Here is a 15,649-nt window from a genome sequence, read left to right as displayed (position 1 = left end):
TAGATCTCCAAGGGAGTAAAGGTAATTTGCAAGTGTAAGGTATATACAGTTAAATAACCCTAAATTTTCATAGGAGAGGGAAATAACTAGCTGAGGTGATCTGAGAAGATATGAAATTGTAATTTATAGGCTATAGATGAGTTTTAGACTTGGATAAGAAGGAATATTTTGTTAGGGGCCTGGCATAAAAAGTAGTCTAGAGATCACTAAGAAGATAGTGTAAAGAAGTATAGTGGGTGAGGTTGGTATAGTGGAAGTTTTGAGATGTGTTACAACGAGAGTATAGAGCAGAGGACTTTGAATGTCAATTTTAAATTTTATCTGCAGACAGTTGAAAATAACATGTTACAAATTCAAACCAGTATATTAGAAATATTTGACCATCATGGATTATTTTGACGTGTGGAGCTGAGAAGTGCAGGGAAACCTAGTTATTAGCTTATTGAGCTTATTGGAGTAGTTTCTACGTGTATTTGTCAAAGCCTAAATTAGTATAATAATTGTGGGACTGGAAAAAAGTAGAAGGGATAGTCTTGCATATTAGCTTATCTCAGACCTGTTATAAATCATTCAGCAGAATGGGATGAATCATTCAGCAGAATTCTGAACAAAGTATAAATTACTACTGGTAGATTGCCTCTTTTTTAAAGTATTCTCCATTATGCAGTGAACTTTAAAAAATAATTTATTAACCTTGGATTAAGTACTTAAAAATAGAGTGAAGAAAATTATACTTGTGAGCTCATTTTTGAGTGTATAAGCTTTTTCAGTCATCCTTGATTTGCACTGTGTTACCTCAGACCATTTTTTTAAAACTGATAAAGCACTGGTAAAAGGTAACTTGTGAACAGAAAGCTGCTTATGGTTAATGTGCATGAGAAATAATGCCAATAATTTATGAATGCTTTTGAATTACTGCATGAATTGAGTGATGTTTAGGTTCCTTTAGAAATAAATGTTAAAGAGTGTTATGACACCAAATTGAAGGATATAATGGAGTTTTTTTTGTTTTAAAGATTTGTTTACCCGAGGTATTGATATACAAGCTGTGAATGTGGTAATAAACTTTGACTTCCCAAAGCTGGCAGAGACCTATCTCCATCGTATTGGAAGATCAGGTGAGGAAAAGGAAGAAGATGTTCTTTGTGGAAGTTTTTTGAGAAGTTTAATCACTAAATTTTATTCCTTTTGTGAAGTAGAGTGTGGTAGCAATTAAAATAGTGAATTAAAACTGATTTAGTTTTTTGATACATCAATTTCTAATTCTTCCAGGACATTTATTTTTTTTTAAGTTAAAATAACCTGATGCCTAATTTAAGACTTACAAATTAGAACCTCACTTTTGTAACTGTACTGTTTGTATTTTATACTGTGTATTTTGGCAACTTTTGACACTGTTACTTTAGGCTATGAATAATGTGTATATGGATTCATATACTCAGTGGCACTAAATAAAAACATTAATCCTATATGGATTTGCCACTTAGAGACTAATGCTTGCACGTTGACTGTCATATTTAATTCTTATTAATTAGAATTGTTTTTTGTTAGGTCGCTTTGGTCATCTTGGCTTAGCCATCAACTTGATCACATATGATGATCGCTTCAACCTGAAAAGTATTGAGGAGCAGCTGGGAACAGAAATCAAACCTATCCCGAGCAACATTGACAAGAGCCTGTATGTGGCAGAATACCACAGCGAGCCTGTAGAAGATGAGAAACCTTAACACGGCGTGCGCCTGACAGAATAGCCAAGTGAGCGTGATGTTTAAAGGAGGGAGGTCAAGGGCCTCTTTCCCCCAGGGGAGCTTGATGTCCTACCATATACAGTTAGCAATAAAAGATGAAATACCTCTTGGCATAAACGGCAGTAAACAGGAAGTTTGTCAGTTGGAGTGATCTTATTGGTGAATCCATAAATTCAGTTCTTGAATGCCATCTTCCTATGGTAGTGTATGTGAACAGTACTTAAGACAAATTCAGACTTCTAAAATATTGGAAGCAAAAAAGAATTAGCAGTTTTGAATGTTAAACTATTTTTGCTCTTTTCCTTTATCACTCAGTCATCTGTTAGTATTCACTCTTAATTTCTAATGGGTACCCTAATAAATTAGGTTAAATTATCTGTAAAACCTTATTGCTAAAGGAATAATCAGGTTATGAGTCTCACGTGCACCCACCTTTTCATCTTTTGTTGACTGTAGGACTCTGGAAGAAATGCTTAAAACAAGGCTTAATTAACATAGGAAAAAACCCTCCAAAACAGCCAATATTCCTGTAAGGAAAATCTGATTTCAGAGATGATAGTTTCCAAATTAGCAGTGAACATTTCACCCATTATTTTTAGGTTCTACAAATTACTCTTTTCACTTTAACATTTTTATCCTAATTTACTTGTCAAACACAAAACTCTTAGACAAATATAAAACTAGCCCATGTATGCTAGTATACTGACAGGTTGTTGAGTTCACATAGGATTTAAAAAAACTTAAAAATTGTCACAGATTACTACTGCCTGCTACCAGAACTTTTAGGATTTCATTCTGTCTCTGGGATGTCTAGTGGAAATTTCTTAATCCTGAGTGGATTCTATAGTGTGTAAAGAGGCTCAGTAGAAGCTATTATGGAGAGCATTTGGGATGGAATTGTGAATGCCTACTTCACGTGTGTGTATCCTAGTTTATATTGCTTACCAGCGATAATTTTAGGTTTCTTTTTTCTTTAGGCTTTGACAAACTATGGAAGGCTCGTTTGGATCTGTGACACATCGATTTTGTGGGGAATGCTCTTCTCTTTGTGGGTTTTTCATCTTCTTTTATTTTGGAACTATGAAGACTTAAGAGCTCAGACATTTCTTCTTTTTTTAAACTGGTGAAGAGAAAAGCTGAAAAGGAATTTACCTTTTTTGTTCCACTTGTTTGCACTGTGTGCTGACTGAACATTAGTTGCACTAACTGCTGGTTTTTTAAAAATTTTTCTGGGGAAGGGGGGACAAAGAAGGAAGAGAAAGAAGGGGAGAAACCCTAAAAAGAGAAGAACCTTGATGAACACAAGCTTGTCTACGATTTCAGAATTCTCCAACAGCTGACTCTTGAGTGCATTTCAACTTCTCCCTGGTTACTCATCCGTTTTTAAGCCTGAAGAGCTTATTACTTATTTGTGCGAAGTGCCTTATGCTATGAGACCATTCAGAATATCATCTTTTAGACACAGCCCAAGGAATCAACAATAGTATTTTTTTTTTTTCTTTTTTCTTTCTTTTAAAAATTTTTGTCTTTTCATTTTGGTTTCAAGTTGAAGTCTCTCTCTTCCCTTTCTACCCGATACTCAAGCCCAGGGCTGGAAGATGAAACATATTAGTAATGTTAAACACCATTTTCTTTTTCTTTATGTGGAGGAGTTGATATGCAACTGCAGTTCATCCGCACTGTAAATACATGTATTTAACAAAAAAAAAAACAATCCCAAGTAAAAATTTCTTCTGGGCTGAGTAGATACAACATCATCGCTCCCAAAGGAAAGAGCAGTCTATCATCGCAGGAGCCATATGACAAGCCTTTTGTGCTCTATAGCAGAACACTAAAGACTGGTTTACATACGCCTCCATTAGCAGTTATGGCACTTGATGTGTAGACATGTCAGAGCCTTTGACCCTCTTTCCTCTGTGGCAGAGCGTGTCCCATAGAAAATTGGGTGTGTATACTTGTATAAACTTTGTAAATAGGTTTTTTTTCTGGGTTCATATATATATATATACATATATATATATTTTTTTTTTTGGATGAAGGTTGCTGGGATTAAGGGGATTAGAGTGATTATGGGAGCAGCTAAAGATGAGAGGGGCTCAGTTTTCCGCAACACTAAATCTAAAAAGTATTTTGGCTTCTTCCTGTAGAGAACAGACCTCTACAGGAATCCTACATTGGAAAAGAGGCCCAGGAGCCTGGGGTTCACTGCTGCCACACTGCCTCATATAGAACCTTGGAGTAGGCCTGACAGAGAGCACGGAAGCTTCACAAACCTCTAATTCAAGATGTTATTTTTTTGAGACGTTCTCTCTGATACTGTTCCCCGCCAGCCTTTTTTAAAAGTTTTGAGAAACTTTTCAAGCTCTGCAAAAGGGGACAAAGAATTTGCCTTGCAGTGTGGGGATGTGATTGCGCGGCAGTGTCTTTGAGCAGTATATATATAAAGCATGGGTTTGCATTTCAGAATATTAGCCAGTACCAGCTTTGGTAATTTCAGCAGTTCTGGGGCTTACTTTCTGTGGATCACCTCCTGTACTTTGTGTTGCCCTCTGCCCACCTTGATGAATAAACTTGCAGGAACGGGCAACCCCTGAGAGCTGTTAACTTTCATGCTACAGAAAGCTGCTTGCCATCTTCTTGCTTTGTGACAAGAATTATCTGTCATTTTGCATTGTAAATTGCTGGCAAATGCTTTACAGTCAATAGTGTTGCTTTAAATTGTGCCCCTCCCAACATGCTTGATGTTTGGCCTGATCTCCAGGCAAAAGGAGTGAGATGAATCAATACCAGTGAACTTTTTTTTTAATGTTTTTAATTCCCTTTTAACCCAGTATACTAGGTCAATCAGGAGGCATCTAGGATTTAAAAAAAAGAAAAAAAAGAAAAAAAATTTAAAAAAAAAATCGGTTTCCATTTGTCATTGTCTTTTAAAAAACCCTAAAATATTCCAGGATATGTCTTACATAAACTTTCATGCTTAACTCATCTGGATAAAGAAGTCAGTTACTCAAAGTTGCTTTTTTGACTCTGCCTCGTTCTAAGCAAAATTATTTGTGATTCCAAAATTCCTTGAGGATCAAAATCCTGCAGATGCCTCCTGACCAGACATAGCCCTAACTCCTTAAAAACTGTAGCAAGAGCTGCACAGTACAAACCCAAAAAAGAATAACTCATTTATCTGGTATCCAAGCCACACTGTGTCTCCAGCCAATGTTGGTTACTAAATGCAAGGCCTAATTTAAAAAGTAACCTTTTTCCAGGGAGGGGTGGGGGGAGGGAACTTTAAAGGCATCAACTTTTGACCAAAAAATCTTGCCCTTGTACTGATGCAGCTCTCTGTTTCCCCCCCATCTCTGGCGAGGTAAGAGGGATCATTCATTATAGAAGAAAAAGAAGGAAAGTTCATAAATGCAATTTTGTGTCTCGCTAGAGTGTGTGGGTGACTAAACAAACACGCAGTCTCTTGCCATCCTCAGACTGCTCTGCCTGGTGCCACGTGCCTGTGGGTCCCTCTAAAAGCACAGACTTTAAACTGAAAGTATTCCTGAAGTACAGCCTCTGATGAGGAGTGGCACTTAAAACGATCTGGGACACCACGATTGGACACCGTCTTACACAGACAGCTGTCCAGTTCTGGTGCTTGACTCTTGAGTAGGAATTGTTAAATGGAAAGATGCTCTACCAACTAGGTCAAAGCCTAGTCTTTTTTTTTTTTTCTTCAATTCCCCTTAAAATAAGGAGCATTGTTATTATTAGTTGTTTTTCTGTTCCTTCCAGTATTGGGTGTTTAAGTAATGGTACTATTTTTCCAGTGGTTCATTTGGATAAAAAATACTCCCCTTATTTTTAATATTTAAATTACAATCAGCTCCTGGTTTAACCAGTGGTTATATAGTCGTGTAATGAGTTATGGACCGTTACACAGCTTGCTGTCTCTCTCTTCCTTACATTCTGATGGAGAAACCTTGCCTTTTCCCTTAGGAATGGAATGGAATAAATTTATTCTAAAATGATCTTCCATGGGAAGAAGTAAGGGGGAGAGAAACCTAAATATAATCTCTAAATTATTTTCAAGTTGGTCCCAGCATCATAATACAGGTTGGCCCCGAGGGATGGGGGGAGGGGGGAGGCAATTGGTTATCAATATTTGTTTTCAGAATGAGATGGGAGCATCTTTCCTTTGCCATGTGCTTTGTGTTTGATACCATCATGCTTGGATTAGAACCAGACAGCACAAAGCCTTGAGTGTACATTGTTGGAATCAAAACATCTCATTCTGATCACTTGGTTTAATTTTTTTCTTTTTTTCTTTTTTAATAGGGGTGGGAGGGAGGTTATTTTGCCCCAAAAGGGAGGGTATCTGCACTAAGGATTTAGAAACACTTTGGAAGCTCATGACCTCATCAGAAACTGCCTTTAGTCACACTCCTGACCTTATTATAGATGAGTAACAAAAAGATGAAATAAATTCTTGGGAATTAAGCCATGTTGTTTTTATTTGCAACTTTTTTTCAGCGTTCTGTGTATCTTAAGCTGTTGTGGAATCATTTTTCTGGCAAAATAACTTTGTCAAGCCAAAAATTTTTGGCCTCATGGGAGCTGATGTAGTCAACTTGGTGAACTTTAGTGGACCTTTTGAGCCTGTAGTTGTACTTCATACCTTTAGTTTTTTGGTTTTTGTTTTTTAACTTCCAAAGAAAATCCACTCCTTTCTGATCTAAAAACTCATCTTTGGGGTAAAGAGTTAAGTGTCCAAAGGTTCATGAGGTCAGAGGGAGCTAGCCTGGCACCTGGACTGTGCCCCTCCATAGCTGACAGATTCCAACAGAAGTGTATTTAAATTCTCCAGTAGAAAGTACTGGGCAGGGCAAGGGAGGGGGTAGGGTTGGGCTATTAAGATACAGGCTACTGTATTTTAACCAGTGGTTGTGGGGGAGGGGTGCTTGGAGAAAACAAAGTCACTATTCCCTTTTTTGAAACAAAATTAAAACGAAAAAAATAATTTTTTGTTTAGTAAAAACAGGATAGAATTCCAGTGTCCCTAGCCACAAGGGACCAGTTCCACTGAGAAGTGAACAGTGGGGACTCAATTTTGAAAACATCTGGGAAATGGGAAAATTGGCTTTCTGTTAATTGGCAAATGTTCCAGTGGGGCTGTGTTTTTGTTGGAACGTCTTACGTTGTATGTACACATATGTTGACCAGAGTCTCTGCTGAATTTGAAAGAAAAGATGGTGGATAAAATCTTGATTTGTTAATTTATCTCAATAAAAGCCCACTGGAACTCCAAATATGTGTGTGGTGTGTCTTTAGCAGCAGCTGTTCAATCTTGCAAGTCATTTTTAGTTAAATGACTCACTTTCTGAAAAGCAAGAAGACTCAGCACTCAGCCCAGTTAAATAAAATCTGAGAGCACCTTTGTCCAGCCCTAAGGCTGTCTCACCATTTGCATTTCACTGTTTTCATACCCTTAACAGAACAGGAAAGGAGAAAGGACAGAGATGTTGGTCCACAGTATGTTGGAGAACTGCCAGTAATTACCCCTAAGAATTGTTCAGACCCTCCCCCCCAAAAGAGAATTAGTGAATGGAATTTGTATTCTGAGAACTAGAAATTCTGATGAAAGAAATCAAAAGACCTAAATAATTGGAGAAAATCAGACAAAGCTGGACCCGACATCCTCACCTGTACACCCAGAAAACTTCGGTGTAACAAGGTATGTGCAAGACTTGCATGCTGAAAACTGCAAGATACGCTGATGAGAGAAAGCAGGCTTGATGATACAGTCTTCCATTCCATGAACATGACACTTCTCTTGTCCGTTCCCCAGCTTCATCTATAGGTGGTTCACTGTATTTCCTTCCAGTCAACTGCAGCAAGCTTTATGCCAAAAGCTGATTGTAAAATGCATGTGGAAAGGCAAACTGCCATAACAGCTTTAGAAAAGAACAAAGAGGACTCTACCTAATTTCAGTTCAGTCACAGTCGTGTCCAACTCTGCGACCCCATGGACTGCAGCATGCCAGGCTTCCCTTGTCCATCACCAATTCCTGGAGTTTACTCAAACTCATGTCCATCAAGTTGGTGATGCCATCCAACCATCCCTCCTCTGTTGTCCCCTTCTCCTCCTTCCTTCAATCTTTCCCAGCATCAGGGTCTTTTCAAATGAGTCAGTTCTTTGCATCAGGTATTGGAGTTTCAGCTTCAGCATCAGTCCTTCCAATGAATATTCAGGACTGATTTCCTTTATAATTGACTAGTTGGATTTCCTTGCAGACCAGACCTAATTTCAAGGAAGCTGTAAATTCAGTTCTTTCACTACACTACACTGTGAAGAAATGGGAGAAAAGCCACCAAACTTTCCAAAGAATGGGTATGTACAGTCTAGCCTAAGATGAACCACGTAAATATTTCCCCTGATTGCTGGCTTGCCTTTGGGTTTACTTACCAGAGACTCCCATAGGAAATTAGATGAAAGAGGGAGTTTGTCCTTAGTTGCTCAGTAGTGTCTGACTCTGCGACCCGGTGGACTTATAGCCTACTATGTCCATAGGGATTCTCCAGGCCAGAATACTGGAGTGGGTTGCCATGCCCTCCTCCAGGGGATCTTCCAACGTAGGGATTGAAACCAGGTCTCTCACATTGCAGGCGGATTCTTTATGTCTGAAGCCCAAAGAGGGAGTTTGTATTCCTTTAATTCCTTCCCTGTAAGATGCCTCAGGGCTTCCCTGGAGGTAAGGAACCTGCTTGCCAATGTAAGAGACAGAAAAGAACAATTCAATCCCTGGGTCTGGAAGATTCCCTGGAGGAGGGCATGGCAACCCACTGCCATGGACAGAGGAGCCTCGTGGGCTACAGTCCTTAGGATCAAAAAGAAGTGGACACAACTGAAGTGACTTAGCATGCAGGCATGCACAAGATGCCTCTAGCCGCTTTGTTCCTCACCTGGAGATCTCTGCAGCTAAGTGTCACTCTGCCTCCATTTTCTGGTCCCCTCCCCTTGGTAGATTTTCCCTACACCCACGGCTTTGTAAATAGGCATGATGAAAATAAATTCTTCTCAAATTTTCCTACTCTAAGTGTGCCATCTGTTTCTTGTTGGGACCTAGACAGAATAATTGGTACCAGAAATGGTCCCAGAAAACAGACTTTTAAAATGAGATTCTGGGATTGGGTTATTTATATTTGATGAGCTCAATGATAACCTCCTTAGCAGGGTTGGTGGATAGGCTAGAACATGAGTAATTCATGGACGTGGTGGCATCACAGTTCGGATTTTCGTTGGTAGTACCATGGGATTAAGTGCAGGTAAAGGATGAGACAGGAAAATCAAGGGTCTGTGATAATCAGTAATAATACAACCTGCAGACTGGGAGAAAATACTTGCAAATGATGTGACAAGGGATTAATTTCTACAATATACAAATAGCTCATACAACTCAACAACAGAAAAACAAACCCAATTGAAAAATGGGCAGATGATCTAAGACATTTCTCCAAAGAAAACATACTGATGACCAAAAAGCACATGAAAAAAAAAGCTCAATATTGCTAATTGGAGAAATGCAAATAAAAACTACAATGAGGGTCACCTCTCTCCAGTCAGAATGGCCATCATCAAAAAGTTTACCAACACTAAATGCTGAAGAAGGTGTGGAGAAAAAGGAACCTTCCTAACACTGTTGATGGGAATCTAAATTGGTGCAGTACAGAGGTTCCTTAAAAAACTAAAAATAGAGTTACCATAGGATCCTGCAATGCTGATCCAGGACACATAACCAGAGAAAACTAATTAGAAAAGATATATGCACCCCAATGTTCGTAGAAACACTATTTACAATAGCCAAGACATGGAAGCAAACTAAATATCCATAAACAGAGGAATGGATCAAGAATATGTAGTATGAATGTGTGTGTGTGTGTGTGTGTGTGTATATATATATATATATATATATATATTATAATGGAATATTACTCAGCTATAAAAAATGAAATAATGCCATTTGCAACAACATGGATGGACCTACCACTTATCATACTGAGTGAAGTAAGGCAAAGACATATCATATGATATCACTTCCATGTGGAATCTGAAAAAAAAAAGGTACAAATGAACTTATTTGTAAAACAGAAATAGATCCACAGATCTAAAAAACAAATTTATGGTTACCAAAGGGGTAAGAGTGGGGAGGGATAAATTAGGAGGATGGGATTAACATATACACACTACTATATATAAAATAGATTACCAACCAGAGGTCTTAATTCCCAAGAGAGAAATGCTTCCTCCAGAGAACTCATCAAAAGTTCCATTAAACTGGAAATTGAGCCTGCCACACTGGACACACTGGACTTCTGCCTACTTTGGGCTTCTCCTGTTACCCAACCAACAGGCTGCTTTGTGACCCTAATTTGAAAGGGAGAAATTGGGTTGTGATTACACAAAGACAGTAAGGAAGACTTTGTCTGGAATGTAATAGATCTCCTGGGGCTACTTTTAATATACCATATAATGTGATAAAAGTTAATGGAAAACTACAACAATCTAGTGCAGGCTGGATTAGTAATAGTAGAGACTCTTCAGAAGGTTTGGGTCATTCCACCAGGCAGGGAGTCAAGATTATCCAAGATACTTGCAGAGGACAAAGGACATATGGAATGGGTAGTAGAAGAAGGAACTTACTGATACCATATGACCACATGACTAGTTGTAGAAATGAAGATTATAATAGTTATGAGCATTTCTTCCTTATTTTATTATAAATCTATTAGGTATGTATCAACTAGTTCTTTTTTTCTCCTCTCATTCTCCTACCATCAGAGAGAAGATTTATTAGTAGGTGTCAAAAAGGGTTTTGACCCACTAGAAAAGGCTTAAACTTGCGTGAAAATATAAAGGGACATATAGGAATTTGTATCCTCTTTGGGGAGAGGGTTAGAATGCTTTTGATATTCTGCTGGACAGTGGAGTATTTAATCAGATGCATAATTTTGCTAATTTTTTAATTTGGAAGCTAAATATGGTTAATAGAAGTGACTGAATGTCATATTAACATGAGATGGAATGTTGTGGTGTTTTTTTTTTTTTTTTTTTGTCCATTTAGCTAATCTGCAACTACCTTTCCTAGAATCTCCTGTCTTGTTAAGTTCTACTTTGGTAGATTTGTGGTATACTAACTTGGTTAAGCTCAAATTAAATTTCCCACAATTCCCTTCCCTATTTGGCTCAGAATCAGAGCTAGCCAAAAGAAAATTTGCACAATATTTGGAAGGTGAAACTGAAGCAGCAGGAATCACAATCTGACGGTTATCGTGGTCATAGGTGATGAGAGAGGTGCCAGAAAGTTCCAGTTTCCCCTTGCTCTTTATTTTTGCTGCACATTCTTGTTCTTGCTTCATGTCCAGCTCTTTTTCCTTATTGGTAGCTCTGCTGACCAATAGCAACACAGATCTATTGCCAGATGAGACTTGGCTGTGAATGCACTAACTTGTTCACCCAAACTGGTGATTAGAGAGTCAATTAGTGATTTTCCCCTAGTTTTTTTTTTTTTAACATCCTCATTTGGACCATTACTTCCCCAGTCTCTCCTCCAATTATGTAAAACAGTGGCTTTCAAACTTCAGACATCTGAACTACCTGGAGGGCTTATTAAAACCAACTTTCTGAGTCTCACCCCCAGAGCTTCTGAGTTTATACGTCTGTGGTGAGGCCTATACATTTGCATTTCTAACAAGCCTCCAAGTAATGCTGAGGCTTGATGCTATTGATCCAGGGAACATAATGCTGGAAACCACTGGAGTAAAGCCTAATTCCTCTAATAAATTCCTTATTCTATAATATTCATTGTAGTTCTGCTTCCTCGATTTAACCCTGGCTAATATAGGGCTCTAGACCATATGAGCTTCCTTCGTAGTACCTCAGTCTGTAAAGAATCTGCCTGCAATGCAGGAGACCCAGTTCGATTCCTGGGTCGGGAGGATCCCCTGGAGAAGGAAATGGCAATCCATCCCAGTATCCTTGCCTGGAGAATCCCATGGACAGAGGAGCCTGGTAGGCTACAGACCATGGGGTCACAAGAGTTGGATACCACTTAGCAACTAAACCACCAGACCATATATGGGAAGAAAAGAAATTAAAGGCTATAAAAATGCAACTGGGGCTTCCCAGGCGGTGCTAGTGGTAAAGAACCCGCTTACCAGTGCAGGAGATGGAAAAGATCGGGTTTGATCTCTGGATCAGAAAGATCCCCTGGAGGAGGGCATGGCAACCCACTGTCGTATTCTTGCCTGGGAAATCCCATGGACAGAGGAGCCTGGTGGGCTACAGTCCATAACGTCTCAGAGTTGGACACGACTGAGCGAATTAGCACGCATGCATGCAAACATACAATTAGGAACTTGCCAGTGAGGGCAGTAGAAGAGGACTGCCTTCCAAGACTTCCTGCCAAGATAGAGTAATAGTGATCAAATCTACTCCCTTTCCTAAAGCAGCCAACAGTGGACAATAGGTGAAGCAACAGTTTAAGACACCAGGCAATGAAAGACCATGAAACCCAAAGATGGAGGCTCCATAACTATTGAATAAACAAACAGGAGTTGTAGATCGATGCTACTTCTGCCCATGGCTGCAAAACCTAGATTTTTCAAATGTCTCCTTTGCATTATTAAGCATTTGACCATACGGAGAAAGGCAAGATGAGTCCTGTGATTATGAACACCCAACTTACTGCCTTGAGAGAGCTTTCCAGCTGTGATGCAGGGAAGGGAACCCAAGTGGAACCCAGCAAGCTACATGGGTTGAAGAAACAGAGCTGAGATTCTGAGAAGAGCAGATGGAGACTATGGGACAGTGCCAGAGAGAAGAGGGCTGCAGAGAAAAAGAACCCCAGAGATATGCAGAGGGTCCCCTTGAGTCTTGGGCTGAGCATTGAGTTGCCCAAGCATGCGTGGAAACTACTTGAGACCAGAGAAAGAACCACCCAAAAGGATTAGGGGGGTACAGTGCCCAGAGCTCACACAGGGTTGGGAATAATGCCTGTGCCCACCAGGCAGACTGGAGTACCGCCTGATTCATGAGGCATTGGGTAGAGTACTCAGAAAGGTCTTGCCGTAGTAATGGGGAAGCAGTAGAGTGCTGATAAGTCCCCACCAAACGCATCGTAAGGCCTCCCCTGGTGGCTCAGTGGTAAAGAACCTGCATACAATGCAGGGGACCGGGTTCCATCCCTGGGTCGGGAATATCCCCTGGAGGAGGGCCTGGCAACCAACTCTAGTACTCTTGCCTAGAGAATCCCATGGACAGAGGAGCCCGGCGATAGCGTGACACGAGTCAGACGTGACTGAAGCCACGAAGCAGCAACAGCAGCAATGCATGTTAAAAAGCAAGAACTGAGACTTCCCCGGTGGCCCATGGCTAAGACTTTGCAGTTCCAGTGCAGGGGGCCCAGGTTTGATCCTTGGTCAGGGAACTAGACCCCACAGGCCACAACTAAAGATTCTGCATGCAGCAATGAAGCTCAAAGATCACACACACTGCAACTAAAACCCAGCACAGTCAAATAAATAAATATTAAAATTTTTGATTTAAAAAATAAGACCTCAAAGGATTTGACTTTTTCCAAAATAACTGCTTCCCAGAAAAAAAATTCAAGAATATTTATGAGAATATAAAAAAATCCAGCACCCAAACTAAAATTCATAATGTCTGACAACTAATTAATGCCAAGCAAGCATGCAACTCAAAACCACAATAAGGTTATCACCTCAAACCTGCCAGAATGGCTATCATCAAAAAGAGGACAAATAGCAGGAGTTGGCAAGGATGTGGAGAAAAGGGAAATTTTGTGCACTGTTGGTGGGATTTTAAATTGATGCAACCGCTGTGGAAACAGTATGGCAATTTCCCCCAAAATTAAAATCAGCACTACAACGTGATCTAGCAAATTCACTTCTAGGTATTTATTTACCCAAAGAAAACGAAAACACTAATTCAAGATGATATATACACACCAATGTTCATTGCAACATTATTTATAATAACTAAGATAAGGAAGCAATCTAAGTGTCCATCAATAGGTGAATGGATAAACATTTGAGATACACATACACACACAATGGAATATGACTCAACCAGAAAACAACATTTACCATTTGCAACAACATGGATGGATCTAGAGGGTATTAGGGGCTTCCCTAGTGACTCAGACAGTAAAGACTCTGCCTGCAACGCAGGACACCTGGGTTCAATCCCTGGGTTGGAAAGGTCCCCTGGAAAAGGGAATGGCTCCAGTATTCTTGCCTGGAGAATTCCATGGATAGAGATATAGTCCAGGGGTCACAAAGAGTCAGACACGACTGAGTGACTAACACTTTCAGAGGGTGTTATGCTAAATGAAATAAATCAGACAGAGAAAGACAAATACTGTTTGTCTCATTTACATGTGGAATCTAAAAAATAAAACAAAACAAAATGGAAATAGACTCAGATACAGAGAACCAACGGGTGGGTGCCAGAGGGGAAGGCAATGGGGGCGGGGTGAAGGGAATTAAGTGATACAAATCCTTACTTACAAATTAAATAAGCCATGGGATGGAGTACACAGCATAAGGAGTATGGTCAGTAATATTGTAATAACATTGTATGGGGACAGAGGGTTACTAGCCTCACTGTGGTGATCATTTCCTACTGTAAGCGAATGTCAGAATCATGTAGTATACCTAAAGACTAACAATACTGGACATCAACTGTATTTTAACTTAAAAAATAAAAAAACACAAAATAAATTCTAGAAAATGCAAGCTTTTAGGGACAAGAAGCAGATTAGTTGTTGTCTGTTGGGGAAGAGGTGGGAAGGAGGGGAGGATTATAAAGGTATAACTTACATGCAGAGTACATCATGAGAAACGCTGGGCTGGAGGGAGCTCAAGCTGGAATCAAGATTGCCAAGAGAAATATCAATAACCTCAGATATGCAGATGACACCACCCTCATGGCAGAAAGTGAAGAACTAAAGAGCCTCTCGAAAGTGAAAGAGGAGAGTGAAAAAGCTGGCTTAAAGCTCAACATTCAGAAAACTAAGATCATGGCAGCTGGTCCCATCACTTCATGTCAAATAGATGGGGAAACAGTGGAAACAATGGCTGACTATTTTTCTGGGTTCCAAAACCACTGTGGATGGTGACTGCAGCCATGAAATTAAAAGACGCTTACTCCTTGGAAGGAAAGTTATGACCAACCTAGATAGCATATTGAAAGGTAGAGACATTACTTTGTCAACAAAGGTCCATCTAGTAAAGGCTGTGGTTTTTCCAGTGGTCATGTATGGATGTGAGAGTTGGACTATAAAGAGAGCTGAGCGCCGAAGAATTGATGCTTTTGAACTGTGGTGTTGGAGAAGACTCTATTTTTTTTTTTTTTTTTTTGTAGAATGCTGTTTTTATTTTATTTTTTTATATTCCTCATCTGACATGTTTGTTTTTTTTCCCATTTATTTTTATTAGTTGGAGGCTAATTACTTTATAATATTGTAGTGGTTTTTGCCATACATTGACATGAGTCAGCCATGGATTTACATGTGTTCCCCATCCCGATCCCCCCTCCCGCCTCCCTCTCCATCCCATCCCTCTGGGTCTTCCCAATGCACCAGCCCTGAGCACTTGTCTCATGCATCCAACCTGGGCTGGTGATCTGTTTCACCCTTGATAGTATACTTGTTTCAATGCTGTTCTCTCAAAATATCCCACCCTCGCCTTCTCCCACAGAGTCCAAAAGTCTGTTCTGTACATCTGTGTCTCTTTTTCTGTTTTGCATATAGGGTTATCGTTACCATCTTTCTAAATTCCATATATATGCATTAGTATACTGTATTGGTCTTTATCTTTCTGGCTTACTTCACTCTGTA

The 15,649-nt window shown here is 39.6% G+C and overlaps 1 protein-coding gene across 4 annotated transcripts in view; it reads left to right on the top strand.

The window, feature by feature from the left end:
* Positions 1-7,039, top strand: part of DDX6 (DEAD-box helicase 6) — a 30,957-nt gene extending 23,918 nt beyond the window's left edge. For all 4 annotated transcript variants that reach the window (XM_043900712.1, XM_043900710.1, XM_043900713.1 and 1 more), the window contains 3 exons: positions 1,017-1,118; positions 1,552-1,755; positions 2,726-7,039. In XM_043900712.1, coding sequence (XP_043756647.1) covers positions 1,017-1,118; positions 1,552-1,727 — 278 coding nt within the window. In that variant the 3' untranslated portion in view covers positions 1,728-1,755; positions 2,726-7,039. The remainder of the gene's footprint in view (positions 1-1,016; positions 1,119-1,551; positions 1,756-2,725) is intronic.
* The last annotated feature ends 8,610 nt before the right edge of the window (positions 7,040-15,649 follow it).

This window comes from Cervus elaphus, chromosome 1, assembly GCF_910594005.1.
Source record: "Cervus elaphus chromosome 1, mCerEla1.1, whole genome shotgun sequence".
NCBI lineage: Eukaryota > Metazoa > Chordata > Mammalia > Artiodactyla > Cervidae > Cervus > Cervus elaphus.
The sequence above is the reverse complement of the archived record's forward strand: the minus strand, read 5'-3'. Positions and strand labels throughout refer to the sequence as shown.